This window comes from Pongo abelii, chromosome 9 (genome assembly GCF_028885655.2).
Source record: "Pongo abelii isolate AG06213 chromosome 9, NHGRI_mPonAbe1-v2.0_pri, whole genome shotgun sequence".
Classification (NCBI taxonomy): domain Eukaryota; kingdom Metazoa; phylum Chordata; class Mammalia; order Primates; family Hominidae; genus Pongo; species Pongo abelii.
The window spans coordinates 1,087,421-1,111,952 of record NC_071994.2 but is presented as its reverse complement, the minus strand read 5'-3'; the positions used below and the strand labels follow the sequence as shown (position 1 = coordinate 1,111,952).

The 24,532-nt window shown below is 58.6% G+C and overlaps 1 protein-coding gene across 1 annotated transcript in view; it reads right to left on the bottom strand.

The window, feature by feature from the left end:
• The window catches only part of MUC5AC (mucin 5AC, oligomeric mucus/gel-forming), a 45,199-nt gene that overhangs the window by 9,649 nt on the left and 11,018 nt on the right, over positions 1 to 24,532 (bottom strand). Inside the window, exons 17-37 of the mRNA XM_054524087.1 lie at positions 22,612 to 22,738; positions 22,098 to 22,353; positions 21,965 to 22,017; positions 21,218 to 21,318; positions 20,804 to 20,955; positions 20,403 to 20,541; positions 20,120 to 20,233; positions 19,831 to 20,010; positions 18,818 to 19,057; positions 18,251 to 18,407; positions 17,621 to 17,749; positions 17,253 to 17,415; positions 16,601 to 16,644; positions 16,324 to 16,512; positions 12,675 to 15,627; positions 11,817 to 12,074; positions 9,225 to 10,760; positions 8,101 to 9,134; positions 6,186 to 7,326; positions 5,795 to 6,089; positions 4,072 to 4,387 (exon numbers count right to left, since the gene is read on the bottom strand). Of these exons, the coding sequence (XP_054380062.1) occupies positions 4,072 to 4,387; positions 5,795 to 6,089; positions 6,186 to 7,326; positions 8,101 to 9,134; positions 9,225 to 10,760; positions 11,817 to 12,074; positions 12,675 to 15,627; positions 16,324 to 16,512; positions 16,601 to 16,644; positions 17,253 to 17,415; positions 17,621 to 17,749; positions 18,251 to 18,407; positions 18,818 to 19,057; positions 19,831 to 20,010; positions 20,120 to 20,233; positions 20,403 to 20,541; positions 20,804 to 20,955; positions 21,218 to 21,318; positions 21,965 to 22,017; positions 22,098 to 22,353; positions 22,612 to 22,738 (9,577 nt within the window). The remainder of the gene's footprint in view (positions 1 to 4,071; positions 4,388 to 5,794; positions 6,090 to 6,185; positions 7,327 to 8,100; positions 9,135 to 9,224; positions 10,761 to 11,816; positions 12,075 to 12,674; positions 15,628 to 16,323; positions 16,513 to 16,600; positions 16,645 to 17,252; positions 17,416 to 17,620; positions 17,750 to 18,250; positions 18,408 to 18,817; positions 19,058 to 19,830; positions 20,011 to 20,119; positions 20,234 to 20,402; positions 20,542 to 20,803; positions 20,956 to 21,217; positions 21,319 to 21,964; positions 22,018 to 22,097; positions 22,354 to 22,611; positions 22,739 to 24,532) is intronic.

Below are 24,532 nucleotides of genomic sequence, written 5' to 3'. Positions count from 1 at the left end.
GCCAAGAGGAGGTGCTCTGAGTTGGGCTGGTGGCTCTCCCACTAGGGGTGCTAGGAGCTGTCACAGGTGTGGAGGTCACAGGACAGCCTTTGGGGGTCTCGCAGCAGAGCACACGCACCTCGTAGTTGAGGCACAACTTGAAGGGTCCCTGCTGGTCCTGGTTCCGGCACACCAGGCCCTCTTCGCGGCTGCACTGCACCACCTGGCCCAGGTGTTCGATGCTCACCTCCGGGTGGCTCCGGGCTCGGCACTGGAGCCTAGTGATCTCCTCCGGTTGGCGGCAGATTTTTTCCCCACTCCTGATGATGTTGTTGTAAGTTTCCTTGTCCCCGCCGTGGGGTCCAGGGGACGGGAAGTCCATGTCAAACCACTTGGTCCAGCTGCACCGGGGATGACAGTCTCTGGTGACTGGTTGGGAGTGGGTTGTCTGGGATACAGAAACATGGCTTGTGCTGGTCTTTGAAACAGAAGCTGTGCTGGTGGTGGTAACAGGGCTGGGAGTAGTTCCAGAACCAGAGGTTGTGCTGCTTGTAGCAGCTGAGGTTTTGCTGGTCTGTGGAGTGGAGGTTGTGCTGCTTGTAGGGGGAGAGGTTGTGCTGGTTGTAGTAGCAGAGGTTGTGCTGGTTGTAGGGGAAGAGGTTGTGCTGGTTGTAGGGGCAGAGATTGTGCTGGTTGTAGGAGCAGAGGTTGTGCTGGTTATTGGAGCAGAGGTTGTGCTGGTGGTAGGAGCCGAGGTTGTGCTGCTTGCAGGGGCAAACGTTGTGCTGGTTGTAGGAGCTGAGGAAGTGCTCGTTGTGTGAGCCAAGGTTGTGCTGCTTGTAGGGGCAGAGGATGTGCCGGTCTGTGGAGTGGAGGTTGTGCTGGTTGTAGGGGCAGAAGTTGTGCTGGTTGTGGGAGCAGAGGTTGTGCTGGTTGTAGGAGCAGAAGTTGTGCTGGGTGTAGAAGCAGGGGTTGTGCTAGTTGTAGGGGCAGAGGTTGTGCTGGTCTGTGGAGTGGAGGTTGTGCTGGTTGTCACCAAAGTGGTTGTCCTGGATTTCTGCCAAGAGGAGGTACTCTGAGTTGGGCTGGTGGCTCTCCCACTAGGGGTGCTAGGAGCTGTCACAGGTGTGGAGGTCACGGGGCAGTCTTTGGGGGTCTCACAGCAGAGTACACGCACCTCGTAGTTGAGGCACATCTTGAAGGGTCCCTGCTGGTCCTGGTTCCGGCACACCAGGCCCTCTTCGTGGCTGCACTGCACCACCTGGCCCAGGTGTTCGATGCTCACCTCCGGGTGGCTCTGGGCTCGGCACTGGAGCCTGGTGATCTCCTCTGGTTGGCGGCAGATTTTTTCCCCACTCCTGATGATGTTGTTGTAGGTTTCCTTGTCTCCGCCATGGGGTCCAGGGGACGGAAAGTCCACGTCAAACCACTTTGTCCAGCTGCACCGGGGATGACAGTCTCTGGTGACTGGTTGGGAGTGGGTTGTCTGGGATACAGAAACATGGCTTGTGCTGGTCTTTGAAACAGAAGCTGTGCTGATGGTGGTAACAGGGCTGGGAGTAGTTCCAGAACCGGAGGTTGTGCTGCTTGTAGCAGCTGAGGTTTTGCTGGTCTGTGGAGTGGAGGTTGTGCTGCTTGTAGGGGGAGAGGTTGTGCTGGTTGTAGTAGCAGAGGTTGTGCTGGTTGTAGGGGAAGAGGTTGTGCTGGTTGTAGGGGCAGAGATTGTGCTGGTTGTAGGAGCAGAGGTTGTGCTGGTTATTGGAGCAGAGGTTGTGCTGGTGGTAGGAGCCGAGGTTGTGCTGCTTGCAGGGGCAAACGTTGTGCTGGTTGTAGGAGCTGAGGAAGTGCTCGTTGTGGGAGCCAAGGTTGTGCTGCTTGTAGGGGCAGAGGATGTGCTGGTCTGTGGAGTGGAGGTTGTGCTGGTTGTAGGGGCAGAAGTTGTGCTGGTTGTGGGAGCAGAGGTTGTGCTGGTTGTAGGAGCAGAAGTTGTGCTGGGTGTAGAAGCAGGGGTTGTGCTAGTTGTAGGGGCAAGGGTTGTGCTAGTTTTAGGGGCAGAGGTTGTGCTGGTCTGTGGAGTGGAGGTTGTGCTGGTTGTCACCAAAGTGGTTGTCCTGGATTTCTGCCAAGAGGAGGTGCTCTGAGTTGGGCTGGTGGCTCTCTCACTAGGGGTGCTAGGAGCTGTCACAGGTGTGGAGGTCACAGGGCAGCCCTTGGGGGTCTCACAGCAGAGTACCCGCACCTCGTAGTTGAGGCACATCTTGAAGGGTCCCTGCTGGTCCTGGTTCCGGCACACCAGGCCCTCTTCACGGCTGCACTGCACCACCTGGCCCAGGTGTTCGATGCTCACCTCCGGGTGGCTCTCGGCTCGGCACTGGAGCCTGGTGATCTCCTCCGGTCGGCGGCAGATTTTTTCCCCACTCCTGATGATGTTGTTGTAGGTTTCCTTGTCTCCGCCGTGGGCTCCAGGGGACGGGAAGTCCACGTCAAACCACTTGGTCCAGGTGCACCGGGGATGACAGTCTCTGGTGACTGGTTGGGAGTGGGTTGTCTTGGATACAGAAACATGGCTTGTGCTGGTCTTTGAAACAGAAGCTGTGCTGATGGTGGTAACAGGGCTGGGAGTAGTTCCAGAACCGGAGGTTGTGCTGCTTGTAGCAGCTGAGGTTTTGCTGGTCTGTGGAGTGGAGGTTGTGCTGCTTGTAGGGGGAGAGGTTGTGCTGGTTGTAGTAGCAGAGGTTGTGCTGGTTGTAGGGGAAGAGGTTGTGCTGGTTGTAGGGGCAGAGATTGTGCTGGTTGTAGGAGCAGAGGTTGTGCTGGTTATTGGAGCAGAGGTTGTGCTGGTGGTAGGAGCCGAGGTTGTGCTGCTTGCAGGGGCAAACGTTGTGCTGGTTGTAGGAGCTGAGGAAGTGCTCGTTGTGGGAGCCAAGGTTGTGCTGCTTGTAGGGGCAGAGGATGTGCTGGTCTGTGGAGTGGAGGTTGTGCTGGTTGTAGGGGCAGAAGTTGTGCTGGTTGTGGGAGCAGAGGTTGTGCTGGTTGTAGGAGCAGAAGTTGTGCTGGGTGTAGAAGCAGGGGTTGTGCTAGTTGTAGGGGCAAGGGTTGTGCTAGTTTTAGGGGCAGAGGTTGTGCTGGTCTGTGGAGTGGAGGTTGTGCTGGTTGTCACCAAAGTGGTTGTCCTGGATTTCTGCCAAGAGGAGGTGCTCTGAGTTGGGCTGGTGGCTCTCTCACTAGGGGTGCTAGGAGCTGTCACAGGTGTGGAGGTCACAGGGCAGCCCTTGGGGGTCTCACAGCAGAGTACCCGCACCTCGTAGTTGAGGCACATCTTGAAGGGTCCCTGCTGGTCCTGGTTCCGGCACACCAGGCCCTCTTCACGGCTGCACTGCACCACCTGGCCCAGGTGTTCGATGCTCACCTCCGGGTGGCTCTCGGCTCGGCACTGGAGCCTGGTGATCTCCTCCGGTCGGCGGCAGATTTTTTCCCCACTCCTGATGATGTTGTTGTAGGTTTCCTTGTCTCCGCCGTGGGCTCCAGGGGACGGGAAGTCCACGTCAAACCACTTGGTCCAGGTGCACCGGGGATGACAGTCTCTGGTGACTGGTTGGGAGTGGGTTGTCTTGGATACAGAAACATGGCTTGTGCTGGTCTTTGAAACAGAAGCTGTGCTGATGGTGGTAACAGGGCTGGGAGTAGTTCCAGAACCGGAGGTTGTGCTGCTTGTAGCAGCTGAGGTTTTGCTGGTCTGTGGAGTGGAGGTTGTGCTGCTTGTAGGGGGAGAGGTTGTGCTGGTTGTAGTAGCAGAGGTTGTGCTGGTTGTAGGGGAAGAGGTTGTGCTGGTTGTAGGGGCAGAGATTGTGCTGGTTGTAGGAGCAGAGGTTGTGCTGGTTGTTGGAGCAGAGGTTGTGCTGGTGGTAGGAGCCGAGGTTGTGCTGCTTGCAGGGGCAAACGTTGTGCTGGTTGTAGGAGCTGAGGAAGTGCTCGTTGTGGGAGCCAAGGTTGTGCTGCTTGTAGGGGCAGAGGATGTGCTTGTCTGTGGAGTGGAGGTTGTGCTGGTTGTAGGGGCAGAAGTTGTGCTGGCTGTAGGAGCAGAGATTGTGCTCGTGGTAGGAACAGGGCTGGGAGTAGTTCCAGGACCAGAAGTTGTGCTTGTTGTAGGAACAGAGATTGTGCGTGTTGTAGCAGCAGAGGTTGCGCTGGTGGTAGGAACAGGGTTGGGAGTAGTTCCAGGGCCAGAGGTTGTGCTGGCTGTAGAAGCAGAGGTTGTGCTGGTTGTAGCAGTAGAGATTGTGCTGCTTGTAGGGACAGAGGTTGTTCTGGTTGTAGGGGCAGAGGTTGTGCTGGTGGTGGGAACGGGGCTTGAAGTAGTTCCAGGACCAGAAGTGGTGCTGGTTGTAGGAGCCAAAGTTGTGCTCGTCTGTGGAGTGGAAGTTGTGCTGCTTATAGGGGCAGAAGTTGTGCTGGTTATAGTAGCAGAGGTTGTGCTGGTTGTAGTCGCAAAGGTTGTGCTGGTGGCAGAGGCAGAGATTGTGCTGGTTGTAGGGGCTGAGGTTCTTCTGCGTGTAGGAGCAGAGGTCGTACTGGTTATAGGGGCAGAGGCTGTGCCGGTTGTTGGGGCCAAGATTGTGCTGCTTGTAGGGGCAGAGATTGTGCTGGTTGTAGGAGCAGAGGTTGTGCTGGTGGTGGGAACAGGGCTGGGAGTAGTTCCAGGACCAGATGTTGTGCTGGTTGCAGAGGCAGAGGTTGTGCTGGTGGTAGGAGCAGAGGTGGTTCTGGTCGTAGCAACAGGGCTGGGAGTAGTTTCAGGACCAGAAATTGTGCTGGTTATAGGGGCAGAGATTGTGCTGCCTGTCAGGGCAGAGTTGGTGCTAGTTATAGGAGCCAAGATTGTGCTGGTTGTTGGGGCCGAGGTTGTGCTGGTTGTAGGGGCAGAGGTTGTGCTAGCTGTAGTAGCAGAGGTTGTGCTGGTTGTAAGGGAAGAGGTTGTACTGGTTGTTGGGACAGAGATTGTGCTGGTTGTAGGAGCAGAGGTTGTGCTGGTTGTTGGAGCAGAGGTTGTGCTGGTGGTAGGAGCCGAGGTTGTGCTGCTTGCAGGGGCAAAGGTTGTGCTGGTTGTAGGAGCTGAGGAAGTGCTCGTTGTGTGAGCCAAGGTTGTGCTGCTTGTAGGGGCAGAGGATGTGCTGGTCTGTGGAGTGGAGGTTGTGCTGGTTGTAGGGGCAGAAGTTGTGCTGGTTGTGGGAGCAGAGGTTGTGCTGGTTGTAGGGGCAGAGGTTGTGCTGGGTGTAGAAGCAGGAGTTGTGCTAGTTGTAGGGGCAGAGGTTGTGCTGGTCTGTGGAGTGGAGGTTGTGCTGGTTGTCACCAAAGTGGTTGTCCTGGATTTCTGCCAAGAGGAGGTGCTCTGAGTTGGGCTGGTGGCTCTCCCACTAGGGGTGCTAGGAGCTGTCACAGGTGTGGAGGTCATGGGGCAGTCTTTGGGGGTCTCACAGCAGAGTACACGCACCTCGTAGTTGAGGCACATCTTGAAGGGTCCCTGCTGGTCCTGGTTCCGGCACACCAGGCCCTCTTCACGGCTGCACTGCACCACCTGGCCCAGGTGTTCGATGCTCACCTCCGGGTGGCTCTCGGCTCGGCACTGGAGCCTGGTGATCTCCTCCGGTCGGCGGCAGATTTTTTCCCCACTCCTGATGATGTTGTTGTAGGTTTCCTTGTCTCCGCCATGGGGTCCAGGGGACGGAAAGTCCACATCAAACCACTTGGTCCAGCTGCACCGGGGATGACAGTCTCTGGTGACTGGTTGGGAGTGGGTTGTCTTGGATACAGAAACATGGCTTGTGCTGGTCTTTGAAACAGAAGCTGTGCTGGTGGTGGTAACAGGGCTGGGAGTAGTTCCAGAACCAGAGGTTGTGCTGCTTGTAGCAGCTGAGGTTTTGCTGGTCTGTGGAGTGGAGGTTGTGCTGCTTGTAGGGGGAGAGGTTGTGCTGGTTGTAGTAGCAGAGGTTGTGCTGGTTGTAGGGGAAGAGGTTGTGCTGGTTGTAGGGGCAGAGATTGTGCTGGTTGTAGGAGCAGAGGTTGTGCTGGTTATTGGAGCAGAGGTTGTGCTGGTGGTAGGAGCCGAGGTTGTGCTGCTTGCAGGGGCAAACGTTGTGCTGGTTGTAGGAGCTGAGGAAGTGCTCGTTGTGGGAGCCAAGGTTGTGCTGCTTGTAGGGGCAGAGGATGTGCTGGTCTGTGGAGTGGAGGTTGTGCTGGTTGTAGGGGCAGAAGTTGTGCTGGTTGTGGGAGCAGAGGTTGTGCTGGTTGTAGGAGCAGAAGTTGTGCTGGGTGTAGAAGCAGGGGTTGTGCTAGTTGTAGGGGCAGAGGTTGTGCTGGTCTGTGCAGTGGAGGTTGTGCTGGTTGTCACCAAAGTGGTTGTCCTGGATTTCTGCCAAGAGGAGGTGCTCTGAGTTGGGCTGGTGGCTCTCTCACTAGGGGTGCTAGGAGCTGTCACAGGTGTGGAGGTCACGGGGCAGCCCTTGGGGGTCTCACAGCAGAGTACCCGCACCTCGTAGTTGAGGCACATCTTGAAGGGTCCCTGCTGGTCCTGGTTCCGGCACACCAGGCCCTCTTCACGGCTGCACTGCACCACCTGGCCCAGGTGTTCGATGCTCACCTCCGGGTGGCTCTCGGCTCGGCACTGGAGCCTGGTGATCTCCTCCGGTCGGCGGCAGATTTTTTCCCCACTCCTGATGATGTTGTTGTAGGTTTCCTTGTCTCCGCCGTGGGGTCCAGGGGACGGAAAGTCCACATCAAACCACTTGGTCCAGCTGCACCGGGGATGACAGTCTCTGGTGACTGGTTGGGAGTGGGTTGTCTTGGATACAGAAACATGGCTTGTGCTGGTCTTTGAAACAGAAGCTGTGCTGGTGGTGGTAACAGGGCTGGGAGTAGTTCCAGAACCAGAGGTTGTGCTGCTTGTAGCAGCTGAGGTTTTGCTGGTCTGTGGAGTGGAGGTTGTGCTGCTTGTAGGGGGAGAGGTTGTGCTGGTTGTAGTAGCAGAGGTTGTGCTGGTTGTAGGGGAAGAGGTTGTGCTGGTTGTAGGGGCAGAGATTGTGCTGGTTGTAGGAGCAGAGGTTGTGCTGGTTATTGGAGCAGAGGTTGTGCTGGTGGTAGGAGCCGAGGTTGTGCTGCTTGCAGGGGCAAACGTTGTGCTGGTTGTAGGAGCTGAGGAAGTGCTCGTTGTGGGAGCCAAGGTTGTGCTGCTTGTAGGGGCAGAGGATGTGCTGGTCTGTGGAGTGGAGGTTGTGCTGGTTGTAGGGGCAGAAGTTGTGCTGGTTGTGGGAGCAGAGGTTGTGCTGGTTGTAGGAGCAGAAGTTGTGCTGGGTGTAGAAGCAGGGGTTGTGCTAGTTGTAGGGGCAGAGGTTGTGCTGGTCTGTGCAGTGGAGGTTGTGCTGGTTGTCACCAAAGTGGTTGTCCTGGATTTCTGCCAAGAGGAGGTGCTCTGAGTTGGGCTGGTGGCTCTCTCACTAGGGGTGCTAGGAGCTGTCACAGGTGTGGAGGTCACAGGGCAGCCCTTGGGGGTCTCACAGCAGAGTACCCGCACCTCGTAGTTGAGGCACATCTTGAAGGGTCCCTGCTGGTCCTGGTTCCGGCACACCAGGCCCTCTTCACGGCTGCACTGCACCACCTGGCCCAGGTGTTCGATGCTCACCTCCGGGTGGCTCTCGGCTCGGCACTGGAGCCTGGTGATCTCCTCCGGTCGGCGGCAGATTTTTTCCCCACTCCTGATGATGTTGTTGTAGGTTTCCTTGTCTCCGCCATGGGGTCCAGGGGACGGAAAGTCCACATCAAACCACTTGGTCCAGCTGCACCGGGGATGACAGTCTCTGGTGACTGGTTGGGAGTGGGTTGTCTTGGATACAGAAACATGGCTTGTGCTGGTCTTTGAAACAGAAGCTGTGCTGGTGGTGGTAACAGGGCTGGGAGTAGTTCCAGAACCAGAGGTTGTGCTGCTTGTAGCAGCTGAGGTTTTGCTGGTCTGTGGAGTGGAGGTTGTGCTGCTTGTAGGGGGAGAGGTTGTGCTGGTTGTAGTAGCAGAGGTTGTGCTGGTTGTAGGGGAAGAGGTTGTGCTGGTTGTAGGGGCAGAGATTGTGCTGGTTGTAGGAGCAGAGGTTGTGCTGGTTATTGGAGCAGAGGTTGTGCTGGTGGTAGGAGCCGAGGTTGTGCTGCTTGCAGGGGCAAACGTTGTGCTGGTTGTAGGAGCTGAGGAAGTGCTCGTTGTGGGAGCCAAGGTTGTGCTGCTTGTAGGGGCAGAGGATGTGCTTGTCTGTGGAGTGGAGGTTGTGCTGGTTGTAGGGGCAGAAGTTGTGCTGGTTGTGGGAGCAGAGGTTGTGCTGGTTGTAGGAGCAGAAGTTGTGCTGGGTGTAGAAGCAGGGGTTGTGCTAGTTGTAGGGGCAGAGGTTGTGCTGGTCTGTGCAGTGGAGGTTGTGCTGGTTGTCACCAAAGTGGTTGTCCTGGATTTCTGCCAAGAGGAGGTGCTCTGAGTTGGGCTGGTGGCTCTCTCACTAGGGGTGCTAGGAGCTGTCACAGGTGTGGAGGTCACGGGGCAGCCCTTGGGGGTCTCACAGCAGAGTACCCGCACCTCGTAGTTGAGGCACATCTTGAAGGGTCCCTGCTGGTCCTGGTTCCGGCACACCAGGCCCTCTTCACGGCTGCACTGCACCACCTGGCCCAGGTGTTCGATGCTCACCTCCGGGTGGCTCTCGGCTCGGCACTGGAGCCTGGTGATCTCCTCCGGTCGGCGGCAGATTTTTTCCCCACTCCTGATGATGTTGTTGTAGGTTTCCTTGTCTCCGCCGTGGGGTCCAGGGGACGGAAAGTCCACATCAAACCACTTGGTCCAGCTGCACCGGGGATGACAGTCTCTGGTGACTGGTTGGGAGTGGGTTGTCTTGGATACAGAAACATGGCTTGTGCTGGTCTTTGAAACAGAAGCTGTGCTGGTGGTGGTAACAGGGCTGGGAGTAGTTCCAGAACCAGAGGTTGTGCTGCTTGTAGCAGCTGAGGTTTTGCTGGTCTGTGGAGTGGAGGTTGTGCTGCTTGTAGGGGGAGAGGTTGTGCTGGTTGTAGTAGCAGAGGTTGTGCTGGTTGTAGGGGAAGAGGTTGTGCTGGTTGTAGGGGCAGAGATTGTGCTGGTTGTAGGAGCAGAGGTTGTGCTGGTTATTGGAGCAGAGGTTGTGCTGGTGGTAGGAGCCGAGGTTGTGCTGCTTGCAGGGGCAAACGTTGTGCTGGTTGTAGGAGCTGAGGAAGTGCTCGTTGTGGGAGCCAAGGTTGTGCTGCTTGTAGGGGCAGAGGATGTGCTGGTCTGTGGAGTGGAGGTTGTGCTGGTTGTAGGGGCAGAAGTTGTGCTGGTTGTGGGAGCAGAGGTTGTGCTGGTTGTAGGAGCAGAAGTTGTGCTGGGTGTAGAAGCAGGGGTTGTGCTAGTTGTAGGGGCAGAGGTTGTGCTGGTCTGTGCAGTGGAGGTTGTGCTGGTTGTCACCAAAGTGGTTGTCCTGGATTTCTGCCAAGAGGAGGTGCTCTGAGTTGGGCTGGTGGCTCTCTCACTAGGGGTGCTAGGAGCTGTCACAGGTGTGGAGGTCACAGGGCAGCCCTTGGGGGTCTCACAGCAGAGTACCCGCACCTCGTAGTTGAGGCACATCTTGAAGGGTCCCTGCTGGTCCTGGTTCCGGCACACCAGGCCCTCTTCACGGCTGCACTGCACCACCTGGCCCAGGTGTTCGATGCTCACCTCCGGGTGGCTCTCGGCTCGGCACTGGAGCCTGGTGATCTCCTCCGGTCGGCGGCAGATTTTTTCCCCACTCCTGATGATGTTGTTGTAGGTTTCCTTGTCTCCGCCGTGGGGTCCAGGGGATGGAAAGTCCACATCAAACCACTTGGTCCAGCTGCACCGGGGATGACAGTCTCTGGTGACTGGTTGGGAGTGGGTTGTCTTGGATACAGAAACATGGCTTGTGCTGGTCTTTGAAACAGAAGCTGTGCTGGTGGTGGTAACAGGGCTGGGAGTAGTTCCAGAACCAGAGGTTGTGCTGCTTGTAGCAGCTGAGGTTTTGCTGGTCTGTGGAGTGGAGGTTGTGCTGCTTGTAGGGGGAGAGGTTGTGCTGGTTGTAGTAGCAGAGGTTGTGCTGGTGGTAGGAACAGGGCTGGTAGTAGTTCCAAGACCAGAGGTTTTGCTGACTGTAGAGGCAGAAGTTGTGCTGGTTGTAGGAGAAGAGGTTTTGCTGGTGGTAGGAACAGGGCTGGGAGTAGTTCCAGCACTAGAGGTTGTGCTGGTTGTAGGAGCAGAGGTTCTGCTGGTTGTAGGAGCAGAGGTTGTGCTGGTTGTAGGAGAAGAGGTTGTGCTGGTGGTAGGAACAGGGCTGGGAGTAGTTTCAGGACCAGAGGTTGTGCTGGTTGTAGCGGCAGAGGTTGTGCTGCTCTTAGGAGCAGAAGTTGTTCTTGTTGTATGGGCAGAGGTTGTGCTGGTGGTGGGAACAGGGCTTGGGGTAGTTCCAGGACCAGAAGTTGTGCTGGTTGTGGGAGCTGAGGTTGTGCTGGTCTGTGGAGTGGAGGTTTTGCTGCTTGTAGGGGTAGAGGTTGTGCTGGTTGTAGTAGTAGATGTTGTGCTGGTTGTAGAAGCAGAGGTTGTGCTGATTGTAGGAGCTGAGGTTGTGCTGGTTGTAGGGGCAGAGGTTGTGCTGGCTGTAGGAGCAGAGATTGTGCTCGTGGTAGGAACAGGGCTGGGAGTAGTTCCAGGACCAGAAGTTGTGCTTGTTGTAGGAACAGAGATTGTGCGTGTTGTAGCAGCAGAGGTTGCGCTGGTGGTAGGAACAGGGTTGGGAGTAGTTCCAGGGGCAGAGGTTGTGCTGGCTGTAGAAGCAGAGGTTGTGCTGGTTGTAGCAGTAGAGGTTGTGCTGCTTGTAGGGACAGAGGTTGTTCTGGTTGTAGGGGCAGAGGTTGTGCTGGTGGTGGGAATGGGGCTTGAAGTAGTTCCAGGACCAGAAGTTGTGCTGGTTGTAGGAGCTGAAGTGGTGCTCGTCTGTGGAGTGGAAGTTGTGCTGCTTATAGGGGCAGAAGTTGTGCTGGTTATAGTAGCAGAGGTTGTGCTGGTTGTAGGAGACAAGGTTGTGCTGGTGGTAGAGGTAGAGATTGTGCTGGTTGTAGTAGCAGAGGTTGTGCTGGTTGTAGTCGCAAAGGTTGTGCTGGTGGTAGAGGCAGAGATTGTGCTGGTTGTAGGGGCTGAGGTTCTTCTGGGTGTAGGAGCAGAGGTCGTGCTGGTTATAGGGGCAGAGGCTGTGCTGGTTGTTGGGGCAGAGGTTGTGCTGGTTGTAGAAGCAGAGGTTGTGCTGGTGGTAGAAGCAGAGGTTGTGCTGGTGGTAGGAACAGGGCTGGGAGTAGTTCCAGGACCAGATGTTGTGCTGGTTGTAGGAACAGAGATTGTACTGGTTGTAGAAGCAGAGGTTGTGCTGGTGGTAGAAACAGGGCTGGGAGTAGTTCCAGGACCAGAGGTTATGCTAGTTGTAGAAGCAGAAGTTGTGCTGGTGGTAGGAACAGGACTGGGAGTAGTTTCAGGACCAGAGATTCTGCTGGTTGTAGTGGCAGATATTGTGCTGCTTATAGGGACAGAGGTTGTGCTAGTTGTAGGAGCAGAGGTTGTGCTAGTGGTGGGAACAGGGCTGGGAGTAGTTCCAGGACTAGAGTTTGTGCTGCTTGTAGGAGCAGAGCTGGTACTGGTTGTAGGAGGAGAGGTTGTGCTGGTGGTAGGAACAAGGCTGGGAGTAGTTCCAGCACTAGAGGTTGTGCTGGTTGTAGGAGCAGAGGTTGTGCTGGTTGTAGGAGCAGAGGTTGTGCTGGTTGTAGGAGCAGAGGTTGTGCTGGTTATAGGAGAAGAGGTTGTGCTGGTGGTAGGAACAGGGCTGGGAGTAGTTTCAAGACCAGAGGTTGTGCTGGTTGTACCGGCAGAGGTTGTGCTGCTCTTAGGAGCAGAAGTTGTTCTTGTTGTATGGGCAGAGGTTGTGCTGGTGGTGGGAACAGGGCTTGGGGTAGTTCCAGGACCAGAAGTTGTGCTGGTTGTAGGAGCCGAGGTTGTGCTGGTCTGTGGAGTGGAGGTTGTGCTGCTTGTAGGGGTAGAGGTTGTGCTGGTTGTAGTAGCAGAGGTTGTGCTGGTTGTAGGAGCAGAGGTTGTGCTGATTGTAGGAGCTGAGGTTGTGCTGGTTGTAGGGGCAGAGGTAGTGCTGGTGGTAGGAACAAGGCTGGGAGTAGTTCCAGAACCAGAAGTTGTGCTCGTTGTAGGAGCAGAGATTGTGCTTGCTGTACCAGCAGAGGTTGTGCTGGTGGTAGGAACAGGGCTGGGAGTAGTTCCAGGACCAGATGTTGTGCTGATTGTAGAAGCAGAGGTTGTGCTGGTGGTAGGAACAGGGCTAGGAGTAGTTTCAGGACCAGAGATTCTGCTGGTTGTAGTGGCAGAGGTTGTGCTGGTTGTAGGGGCAGAGTTTGTGCTGGTTGTAGGAGCAGAGGTTGTGCTGGTTGTAGGAGCAGAGATTGCACTGGTGGTGGGAACAGGGCTGCGAGTAGTTCCAGGACCAGAAGTTGTGCTCGTTGTAGGAGCAGAGATTGTGCTTGTTGTAGCAGCAGAGATTGTGCTGGTGGTAGGAACAGGGCTGGGAGGAGTTCCGGGACCAAAGGTTGTGCTGGTTGTAGAAGCAGAGGTTGTGCTGGTGGTAGGAACAGGGCTTGGAGTAGTTTCAGGACCAGAGATTGTGCTGGTTGTTAGGACAGAGGTTATGCTGGTTGTAGGAGCAGAGGTTGTTCTGGCTGTAGGAGCAGAGGTTGTGCTGGTTGTATGGGCATAGGTTGTACTGGTCTGTGGAGTGGAGGTTGTGCTGGTTGTCACCAAAGTGGTTGTCCTGGATTTCTGCCAAGAGGAGGTGCTCTGATTTGGGCTGGTGGCTCGCCCACTTGGGGTGCTAGGAGCTGTCACAGGTGTGGAGGTCACGGGGCAGCGTTTGGGGGTCTCACAGCAGAGCACGCGCACCTCGTAGTTGAGGCACATCTTGAAGGGTCCCTGCTGATCCTGGTTCCGGCACACCAGGCCCTCTTCGCGTCTGCACTGCACCACCTGGCCCAGGTGTTCGATGCTCACCTCCGGGTGGCTCTCGGCTCGGCACTGGAGCCTGGTGATCTCCTCCGGTCGGCGGCAGATTTTTTCCCCACTCCTGATGATGTTGTTGTAGGTTTCCTTGTCCCCGCCGTGGGGTCCGGGAGACGGGAAGTCCACGTCGAACCACTTTGTCCAGGTGCACCGGGGATGACAGTCTCTAGTGACTGGTCTGGTGTGGGTGCCCTGTGTGACGCTGGTTGCTGTGGACCCACCCCTGGAGGTGGCTGTGGGTTGCTCTGTGGAGGCCGAGGGCATGTGTGTGGTGAAGGTGGTCTGGGTCTGAGCTCTGGTTGGGTGTGGAGTCGGCCGTGTCGTTGCGACGGTCTTCGGCGGTCTGGTGATGTCTCTGCACACGTTCACTGTCTCGCAACACTGGATGCGGATCTCATAGTTGTAGCAGATGGGTGGGAGCTGGTTCTTGTTCAGGCAAATCAGCCCCTCCGTGCGGCTGCAGATGATGTCCTGCCCCAGGTCTGCCAGTGGTATGTTGGGGAAGCTCTCTGCCCGGCACTGCACGCTGCGAGGACTTTCACAGAATGTGTATCCTTCATCTCTCAAATTTTGAAATGTGTCAAAATCTCCGCCATTTATTCCGGGAGCAGGGTAGCTGCCGTCGATCCACTCGGTCCAGGTGCAAAGCTCCTGTAGGCAGGAGGATGTGCTGGGCTCGGTGGGGGTGGGCTTGCTGGAGACCACAGGGGTCCCCGGGGCCGTGGTCGACATGGATGATGTTGATGTTGCCGGCACTGGCGGAGGGCTGGGAGTTGAGAAAGTTTTTTTGACAGACGTAGCGGTACCTGGGGCAGGTGTTGTCCTGGCTGTAGAGAGAGCCACGGAGCCAGATGTGCTGCTGGGGGCCGAGGAGGCTGAGGCCCGAGTTTCAGTGGTCTTGGAGGTTGTTGGAGGAGTGGTCTGGGCTGGACTGCTAGAGGTGGAGCCAGGTGTGGAGGTCACGGGGCAGCGTTTGGGGGTCTCACAGCAGAGCACGCGCACCTCGTAGTTGAGGCACATCTTGAAGGGTCCCTGCTGATCCTGGTTCCGGCACACCAGGCCCTCTTCGCGTCTGCACTGCACCACCTGGCCCAGGTGTTCAATTCTCACCTCTGGGTGGCTCTTGGCTCGGCACTGGAGCCTGGTGATCTCCTCCGGTCGGCGGCAGATTTTTTCCCCACTCCTGATGATGTTGTTGTAGGTTTCCTTGTCCCCGCCGTGGGGTCCAGGAGACGGGAAGTCCACATCGAACCACTTTGTCCAGGTGCACCGGGGATGACAGTCTCTAGTGACTGGTCTGGTGTGGGTGCCCTGTGTGACGCTGGTTGCTGTGGACCCACCCCTGGAGGTGGCTGTGGGTTGCTCTGTGGAGGCCGAGGGCACGTGTGTGGTGAAGGTGGTCTGGGTCTGAGCTCTGGTTGGGTGTGGAGTCGGCCGTGTCGTTGCGACGGTCTTCGGCGGTCTGGTGATGTCTCTGCACACGTTCACCGTCTCGCAACACTGGATGCGGATCTCATAGTTGTAGCAGATAGGTGGGAGCTGGTTCTTGTTCAGGCAAATCAGCCCCTCCGTGCGGCTGCAGATGATGTCCTGCCCCAGGTCTGCCAGCGGTGTGTTGGGGAAGCTCTCTGCCCGGCACTGCACGCTGCGAGGACTTTCACAGAATGTGTATCCTTCATCTCTCAAATTTTGAAATGTGTCAAAATCTCCGCCATTTATTCCGGGAGCAGGGTAGCTGCCGTCGATCCACTCGGTCCAGGTGCAAAGCTCCTGTAGGCAGGAGGATGTGCTGGGCTCGGTGGGGGTGGGCTTGCTGGAGACCACGGGGGTCCCCGGGGCCGTGGTCGACATGGATGATGTTGATGTTGCCAGCACTGGCAGAGGGCTGGGAGTTGAGAAAGTTTTTTTGACAGACGTAGCGGTACCTGGGGCAGGTGTTGTCCTGGCTGTAGAGAGAGCCACGGGGCCAGATGTGCTGCTGGGGGCTGAGGAGCCTGAGGCCCGAGTTTCAGTGGTCTTGGAGGTTGTTGGAGGAGTGGTCTGGGCTGGACTGCTAGAGGTGGAGCAGGCTAGGGGCGTGCAGCACAGGACCCTGATCTGGTAGTTGTAGCAGAGCCCCGATGCCTGCTCCCTATTATGACAGGTCAGCCCCACGTCCGGGCTGCACTGCACACGCTGCCCCAGGACTTGGAGCGGCACGCCGGGGGCGTCCTCGGCTCGGCATTCCACCGACCTGGGTGATTCGCACACCCGGTACCCATGGGCGCGGAGGTTCTCCAGTGTGTCGAAGTCACCGCTGTCCGTGCCCCGTCCAGGGCGGCTGACGTCCATCCATGGCGACCACAGGCACTTTTCCCCGCAGACCGGCGGCAGCGAGGCAGAGGCTGTGGGCGGCCTCGTCCTGGGAGACGTGCCTGCTGTGGTGGGCCAGGCGCTGCTCGGAGGGCCTGTGTGCGCGCTGCTCGGGCCAGGGCTGGGGGCGTGCGTGGAGCTCACGACTGTGGGCAGAAGAGAAGGCAGCTGAGCATGAGAGGCCGGCACTTGGGGGCCGCCCCCGCCCCTCCCTGCGCCCTGTCAGCGGTCTGGAGCTGCGCCAGCGGGTCTATCTGCCTGTCCCCACCCACGATCCCTGCTCAGAACCCACATGAGCGGCACAGGTGCTGAAGAGCCAGGCGAACTGACTGAGTTTTAGGGAAGTGGCTCCCAGGCCATGCCCTGAGCAGGGTCCACATATCTGTGCCCCAGAACACTAGAATTCCAGAGCTTTCTACTCTCAGAGAAGCTCAGATGATGCCTTGGGGCCCTGAGACATCCCCCAGGAGAGGGCGAGGACATGGGGGTACCTGAGCCCTGAGCAGTGTGAGGCAAGTGACAGCTGTGCATCCCTGGGGTCAGCCTTGGCTGCCAGACCCCCGACACCCCCATGAGGTCAGGCCCCGGGGGCTGCTGAGGGCAGGACTTGGACGCCAGGCCTGCCAGGGTGACTTGGAGGCCAGGCCCTCCCCACTGCAGGTGGCTGGCAGGGAAACAGCAGGTCATCCCCGAGCCCGACTCCCTGCTCCTTGGTCCCTTCTTGATCCTCAGGGGCTGCCACCCACGCCCAGAGCTGCTGTGACCTCAGCATCCAGCAAAGGCAGCTGTGCCGGGCAGTGGGAGGGGCTCACCCTGGGGCTCCTCGGCCGCATTTGCCTTACCGAGCGGGGGTGTGGAGAAGGAGAAGGTGGTTGGGGGGACAGGGGTGGTGGGGCTGCAGGGGTAGACCCTCCTCTCAATGGTGCCGTTGGCCCCGCAGCGGGCGGAGATGCAGCCACCCGTGCCGTCCGTCGTGTGGTAGATGACGTCCCCTGAGTGGAAGCGCTGTCCATTGTAGGTACAGACACAGGCTGTGGGGACAGAGGGGCCAGGCCCATCAGAGGCTGGGCGCAGACAGAGACCCCCGGACCCCAGCCCCAGGGGCTGCCAGCCGCTCACCCTCAGCTTTGTAGGTGCACTCCACGCCACGCTCGGTACAGAGGCTAGAGACAAGGAAGAAGGGCAGGCCGATGCATGGGGGTGGCCGTGTGCTTTCCACGGGCATCCCATGCTACCAACGGCGGGCAGGGAGCAGCTCCGACAGGGGTGGAGTTCCCTGGGCACTGCATTGTACCCCCGGACTGGGGGACAGGAGGCTGGCCCCACCTGGGTCCCAGCAGTTGTCTCTCCAGGGTCAGCCCAAGGTCCCTCCCTCGTGGGGCCCCTCCAGTCGGGGGCCAGGGGAGGTGGGTGCCAGAGTGGAGCCATTACTTTCCAGGGGTGATTTTAACGGGGAACTTGGGGCTCCATCTCAGCCCAGCTTCCTGCTGCTGCCCCCTGAGCCCCTAGAGCCTGCTCCCCAGAGGTTGTGCTGGTTTTCTGCCCAGAGGAGCCCTACACCCAGTCCCGCCTCTGGGACTCAGGACATGGGGGTGCCGGCCCCTGAGAAGCTTATGTCACAGATGCCTGGGCCAGGACAGGACCCACAGCTTCAACTCCAGTAACGGGGAGGTCCCCAGCCCTGCCGCTCCCAGCCCCACCCAAAGCCCAGGCTGTGGCCAAATTCCCCTGCATGCTGCAGGCTCCACATTCCTCCCGCCAAACGACTCACCAGGACTGGCAGTTCTTGTCCGAGGGCACCACTGCACCTGGCCGGTAGGACTTCCCATGGACGTGGCACCGTGGTGGCAGAGGCGGGGTCGGGCAGGTGGCCACACACTGCATTTTGTCCTCATCAAAGATGGGAGCCTCTGGTGGGCACTTGGGGTAGCAGCCTGCGGGCCAGAGAGGCCAGAGTCACAACCAGACCGAGCGTCGTCTGCCTCGCTCCAGAGGGCTCCTCCCAGCCCCCAAGCAGTGGGCCTCGCGGATAGCACCAGAATGTGCTGGAAGCTGGGGCCACAGAGGCTCCTCGAGGGACCAGGAGAAGGCCACAGGCGGCGGAGCCCAGGCCACCCCTCCCGGCCGGCCCCAGCCCACCTTCTAGGCCCCGGACGTCCCGCAGGCAGTCTCCACGCGGGTTCCTGCAGGTGCGCAGGCAGGGCGCCCCGCAGGGCTGGTAGTGCCACTCGCACTGGCCTTTGGGGTTGTAGTAGTCGCAGAACAGAGCTGCAGGGAGGAAGGGAGGGCTCGGTGGGGCCCCAGGCACTCACTCGGAGAGGCCCCGCACCCCAGGGCCACTCTAAAGCCGCTTCCCTCCCCTGCACCTCCCAGCCATTGCAAGATGGGGACCCCCCAGTCATCAGGGTGCCACACAGGCTGCCACCAGAGTGGGGTCTCCAGTCAGAGCAGCTCCAGCAGTGCCCGTTCCCGGCAAGGCTCTGTGTGGGCTAAAGCTGGGCAGCTCTGCTGACCCCTCTGCCCAGAAAGTTCTACCATGCCAGCAACCCCTCCGTCAGCCACGCCCTCCTCTCTAGAGCTGGACAGCTCTGCTGACCCCTCTGCCCAGAACGTTCTACCATGCTGGGGACCCCTCCGTCAGCCACGCCCTCCTCTCTGGGCCCAGGTGTTTCTGTTTATTTGGAAACCTTCCCCACCTCCCCACCCCCACGAATCAGCGACACCCTGCTGGCACTTCCTGTTCTGCCCCGGGCACCCACTGGCACTCACGGCAGATGCTCGGGGTCCGCCAGGACACACACAGGCCCACTTCATGGCAGGCCTGGGCATAGGCGGCCACGGCCGTGCAGAAACACTCGCAGTCACCCCCTGAGTCGCAGGCACACGCATCGTTCACACAGGCCTCGTAGTACCTGGCCGGCTCCACCTGAGGGAGACGGGGCTTCAGGTTCCAGGGACCCCCCCCACCTACCCCATGGGCTCTTGGGGACTGGGCCCATGGTAGCACATTGACTGGGGCCGAGTTCCAGTGGAGCTCAGGGAGGGTGAATGCCCATCCCCAGGTGGCCGGCTGGGCCCATCTGGATATCCACAGGGCCCGGGGCTTCCTCGGCAGCCCTTGGGGTTAACACCCCCCAGGGACCCGAAACCACAGCTGACAGGTGTCAGAGCTGGAAGCCCAGCCCCTCTAGGCGAGCCCACACCAGCGCCAGTCCCAGCAGCCCACACCCTTGGTTGGCAGCTGTCCCCCAGCCCCCATTCCCTTCTCCCTTCTGGGGCCTCCTTGGGTCACCATGACCCCCTTGGGCCCAGAGAAATGCCCCCCGGCCAGCATACGTGTGCGTGGCAGGCGGCGAAGGTGGGGCCGTGGAGGATGCTGCACTGTTTCTGGGCCCAAGACTTGCGGAAGGGGTTGGCCCTGCAGGGGTCCTTGGGCGCCAGGGCGTCTGGGCAGGAGGGGGAGAGCTTCCAGCTGTTCCCGAACTCCAGCACGTCCCCCACCACGGACCGGCTCCGCGTGGCAAAGTCATTGACGGCATTGTCGTCGAAGTTCCCGCACAGGCCGCAGACCCTGCCCTGCAGAGGCACCGGGAGAGGTGGAGGTGGGTGCAGCAAACCTAGAAGGCCAGAGCCCCCCTGGCCCGTGGCCGCCTCCCCCCACCCAGCTGGCCAACAGCGACCACAGGTGCTGCTTCCTCCTTCCCACCTCCAGCTACACCTGGGGAGGCCCCGGGCAGTGGAGCTGAGCACCGAGGGCCGAGGCCAGACGCAAGCCCCTCCTGGAGAAAAAGGAGCTGATGTGGCCTCGAAGGATCCGCCTAAGTCCTGACCCCGGCGCCTGTGCATGGCACCTCACTGGGAGATGGGGTCTTGCAGATTGAGGTAATGAGTGGGTCCTGAATCCAATGCCTGGTGTCCTTATAAAAGAGGGAAACTTAGACCCAGTCACAGGGAGGAGGCTGCATGAAGACGGGGCAGCGATCCAAGTGATGTGGCCACAGCCAAGGAGCGCTGGGGTCCCCGGCAGATGCAAGGGGCCAAAAGGAGCCCCCAGAACCTTCTGAAAGAGCTCGCCCCTGTGGATGCCCTGCTGGACTTCCAGTGTCCAGGCTGCAGGCAAATCCGCCAGGGTGCGGGTCTTTGCTCTGGCCCCAGAACACTGACACCCAGCCAAGGAGTCTCCTGACCCGCTGCCCTTGCCAAGGCTCCGTCCCCCCAACTTCCCACCCCACTTTCATCTCTGTGTTTCTCTCTGTGTCTCTGTGCCTCTTGTCTCTGCCCACCTGTTCTGCGCACCCCACCTCCAGGTTTCCAGCCGGCCCTGGCCTGGACGAGGGGTGTGGTCTCACCTTGAACTCGGGGCTGAGGTTGATGAAGATGCTGGTCTTCTTGTCCCACAGCAGCACCAGGCCGATGTTGGTGTCCACCACCAGGTAGATGCCCATCTGCCGGACGGTGTATGGCACCTCCTGGCTCTCGTCCGTCCCGATTACCTCTACCTTCCCGTGGTTCAGCTTCAGCTCGGAGCCCTGCATGGCAAGAGGTCGCTCAGGGACCCCGGCAAGAACCCCAGCCCACCTGGCCAGACGCTGCCATGGGAGCCTCCCGGACGGCACGCGACCGCTCAGCCTTGCTCACCCCCAGGAAGATCTTGATGGCCTTGGAGCAGGTGGTCCCTGTGGTGCCACAGGGGACGTTCTCGGTGACGACACGGAAGGACTCCTGGGCGCTGTCTTTCCCACCACAGTGGTTCTGGGGAAGCAGAGGCCATCAAGGACCAGGCAGGCCCTGCCCTCTTCCCGCAAGGAGGATGAGGCGGGGACAACCTGTGTGCACCCTGGGGCAGCCGCAGAGAGGCAGAGGCAGTGAGCAGCTGTGGGCCATGGGGGCCACCGTGAGGACCCCAAACGCGCCAGCTCACCTGCACCAGCGTGTACTCGCAGTCTCCGTTGAAGCTGTAGCTCTGCCCGTCGAAGGTGAGGTAGTGGCCGTCCCCGTACACGGCACAGGTGGCCAGGCAGGGGTCATCTGTGCACCGCCACATCCTGCTGTCACAGGTGCTGGGAGACATCTGGGGGTCAGGCTAGAGCACACACAGGGTGCCTGCCTGGCTGGGTGCAGCCTTCCTACCCCCGGGGGGACCTGGCACCATAGACACGCACCCACTGGGCCTCCCTGGCTGGGGCTGCTGGTGGCGTCCAGCCCTGAGTCTGTGCCCTGCGTTTTCCCGGGACCCCTGTGCTGGGGGCTCACCCGTCTTTAAGGAGGGCCTCTGGTATCCTGGGCCTGACACCCCCCATGGGCTTTGAGCCCCCCGCATACCAGGTGTTGCAGCCCACCCGGATGGTCTGGCCGGCCCGGTAGCTGGCCTCGTTGTGCACGCAGGGGCAGTCCTCCACAGTGATGCAGCCACCCTCGCCGTCCGCCACCAGCCCGTCGGGGCACACGCAGCCAGGCAGACACTGGGGGCTGTACTGCAGGGCCAGCAGACATCACTGAGTGATGGGGCAGGGCACGGGGTCTGCCAGGTCCTCCCAGGGACAGCTCACCCGCACCACAGTGGAGGGACCACAGGACCAGGGAGTCTGGGAGCACGTGGGCAGCTGTCCTCCGGGACGTGGGGCAGCCCATGCCCTCATGTGTCGGAGGCTCACCGCTGCCCACCCTGGGGGCAGGCACCCTTAGCAGGCAGGGGCGGATGGAGGATCTGTCATTGGGGAGTCCTCAGGGGCTTACACAGGTCATGTCCAGGGTGTGGCAGCTCTTCTGACAGCCGGCCCCTGCATCCCCGGGCGTGGCGTTGCGGCAGTCAAAGAACACCATGGGCGCAGCACACACTGGGGAGGGAGGGGCCGTCAGGGGGCCCAGCCACAGGCTGCTGCGGTGCCTCAACCATGTTCAGGGAGGATGTGTCTGTGCCATGTGCTTGTGCATGAGTGGGTGCATGTGCATGAGTGGGTGTGAGTGCATGTGCATGAGTGGGTGTGTGAGCATTGCATAAGTGGGTGTGAGTGCGTGTGCATGAGTATGAGTGTGTGCATGAGTGGGTGTGTGAGCGTGTGCATGAGTATGAGTGTGTGCATGAATGGGTGTGTGAGCGTGTGCATGAGTATGAGTGTGTGCATGAGTGGGTGTGAGTGCGTGTGTATGAGTGGGCGTGTGAGTGTTGCATAAGTGGATGTGAGTGTGTGTGCATGAGTGTGAGAGTGTGTGCATGAATGTGTGTGTGTGCATGTGCCTGAGTGGGTGTGTGAGCATGTGCATGAGTGGGCATGAGTGGGTGTGAGTGTCATGTGTGCGCCCACACCCTCCTTTCTTCCCCCTTGCTGCCTAGAGGGCACAAATCATGCCTGACACTGAGCAGCTGATCGACAGCCACCAGCCCCGTTGACTTGTGGTGGGGCTAACCCTGAAGCCATTTTTCAGGATTTCTTATGGAGATGAGGAGGCTGGGGGCCACAGTGCCTCCTTTCTGGCACTCACCTGGGGTGGGGGCTTGGCCTCCGATGCAGCTCAGCTTCCCTTGTGTGCAGGTGCTGTGAGGAGATGGTGGTCAGAGCCTCACCCTAGGCCAGGAGGCGCCAGGGACCCCCCAGTCCACAACGGGAGCTCTTACCAGACAGCCCCGCTGTCGTGCACTGACTCCCCATTGGGGATCATGGAGCCCCTGTGGTAGCAGGGACAGTTGCTGGCCTGCACACACTTGCCCGTGTCGTCCAGGAAGGTGCCCTCGGGACAGATGCAGCCATCCACGGGGATGAAGCCAACACTGCAGGTGATGTCCCCCTCGCTCAGGGAGCGGCAGGTGGGCTGGCAGGTGCTGACGTGGTAGTGGTAGGTCATCGACTTGGGGCAAGTGGTCATGGGCTTCGCTGTGGGATGCCAGGAAGAGGGGATTCTCAGGACACACAGCCTGGCGGTGGGCAGCCAGCCGTGAGTGAGCCCAGCCCTCTCGGCTACCCTCCCCTCCCCTCCTCGGCCGGGTCCAAGGCCGCACTGATCTGGGCGCTCCTTGCCCTCAAGCCCAGCACACAGGACGGGGGCCCTTAGAGCACCTGTGCACACTGGGGGCACCCCAAGACCCGCGACCACCCAGCGAAGGAAAGGGGCTGGGCTTGGCGGGCACTCACTGCAGACGCCGTCCCTCCAGCCACTGAGCTGCACGCCCTTGGCGGCACAGGCGTGCACATAGGAGGACAGCGCAGCACACAGGCAGTCCTCGCTCCGCTCACAGTTGCAGGTGTCAAACAGGCAGTTCTGCGGGGAAGGGGGTCATCGGGGCATCAGAGACCCCAGCCCACACCTGGTGGCCCCCCACACCCTGCAGGCCACACATCCAGCAGCCAGGGTCCTCCCATCCCAGGTCTTCCTGCCTCCAGGACCCCTCTGTGAGTCCTCACAGGCATCCCATCCCCTCAGCAAAATTGCTTGGCATGTCATGGAGCAGAACCACTGTGCAGAGCAGGGGTTACTGGGAGGACCAGGTCCTTCATCTCTGTGACCCAACAGGTCCAGCCATGCCCAGCTTGCCTCAGACACAGTGCATCAGCTCAGCCTTGGCCTAATTCCCATTTGGCCCCTGGGTCCAGGTGGGCAACAAACCCCTGAAGTTTAGCCCCTGGGCCTAGTGTAGGGATGGAGGTGCAAGAAAAACGCCATAAACATGGTTAACAAATGAGTGAAGGAATGAATGAGGGAATAAGTGAGTGAGTGGATGAGTGAGTGAGTGGATGAGTGAGTGAGTGGATGAGTGAGTGAGTGAATGAGTGGATGAATGAGTGAGTGAATGAGTAGGTGAAGGAATTAGTGAGTAAATGAGTGAATGAATGAGTGAAGGAATGAATGAGGGAATCAGTGAGTGGATGAGGAAGTGAGTGGATGAGTAATGAATGGATGAATGAGTGAGTGGATGAGTGAGTGGGTGAGTGAGTGGATGAATGAGTAGGTGAAGGAATTAGTGAGTCAGTAAATGAGTGAACGAGTGAGTGAAGGAATGAATGAGGGAATGAGCGAGTGAGTGGATGAGTGAGTGAGTGGATGAGTGAGTGAGTGAGTGGATGAGTGGGTGAATGAATGAGTAGGTGAAGGAATTAGTGAGTGAGTAAATGAGTGAATGAGTGAGTGAAGGAATGAATGAGGGAATGAGTGAGTGAGTGGATGAGTGAGTGAGTGGATGAGTGAGTGAGTGAGTGGATGAGTGAGTGGGTGAGTGAGTGGATGAATGAGTAGGTGAAGGAATTAGTGAGTCAGTAAATGAGTGAACGAGTGAGTGAAGGAATGAATGAGGGAATGAGCGAGTGAGTGGATGAGTGAGTGAGTGGATGAGTGAGTGAGTGAGTGGATGAGTGGGTGAATGAATGAGTAGGTGAAGGAATTAGTGAGTGAGTAAATGAGTGAATGAGTGAGTGAAGGAATGAATGAGGGAATGAGTGAGTGAGTGGATGAGTGAGTGAGTGGATGAGTGAGTGAGTGAGTGGATGAGTGGGTGAATGAATGAGTAGGTGAAGGAATTAGTGAGTGAGTAAATGAGTGAATGAGTGAGTGAAGGAATGAATGAGGGAATGAGTGAGTGAGTGGATGAGTGAGTGAGTGAATGAGTGAGTGAGTGGATGAGTGAGTGGATGAGTGAGTGAGTGAATGAATAAGTGAAGGAATTAGTGAGTGAGTAAATGAGTAAATGAAGAAATTCGTGAATGAGTGAGTAAATGAGTGAGCGGATGAGTGAATGAGTAAGTAGATGAGTAGGTGAAGGAATTAGTGAGTGAGTAAATGAGTGAATGAGTCAGTGAAGAAACGAGTGAATGAATGAGTGAGTGAGTGAGTGAAAGAGTGAGTGGGTGAGTGAGTGAGTAAGTAAGTGAATGAGTGAGTGAATGGGTAAGTGAATGGGTGAAAGGGTGAGTGAGTGGGTGAATGGGTGGGTGAGAGGGTGAGTGAGTGAATGGGTGAGTGGGTGAGTGAGCAAATGGATGAGTGGGTAAATGGGTGAATCGGTGAGTGAGTGGGGGGGCGAATGGGTGAATGGGTGGGTGAATGGGTGAATGGGTGAGT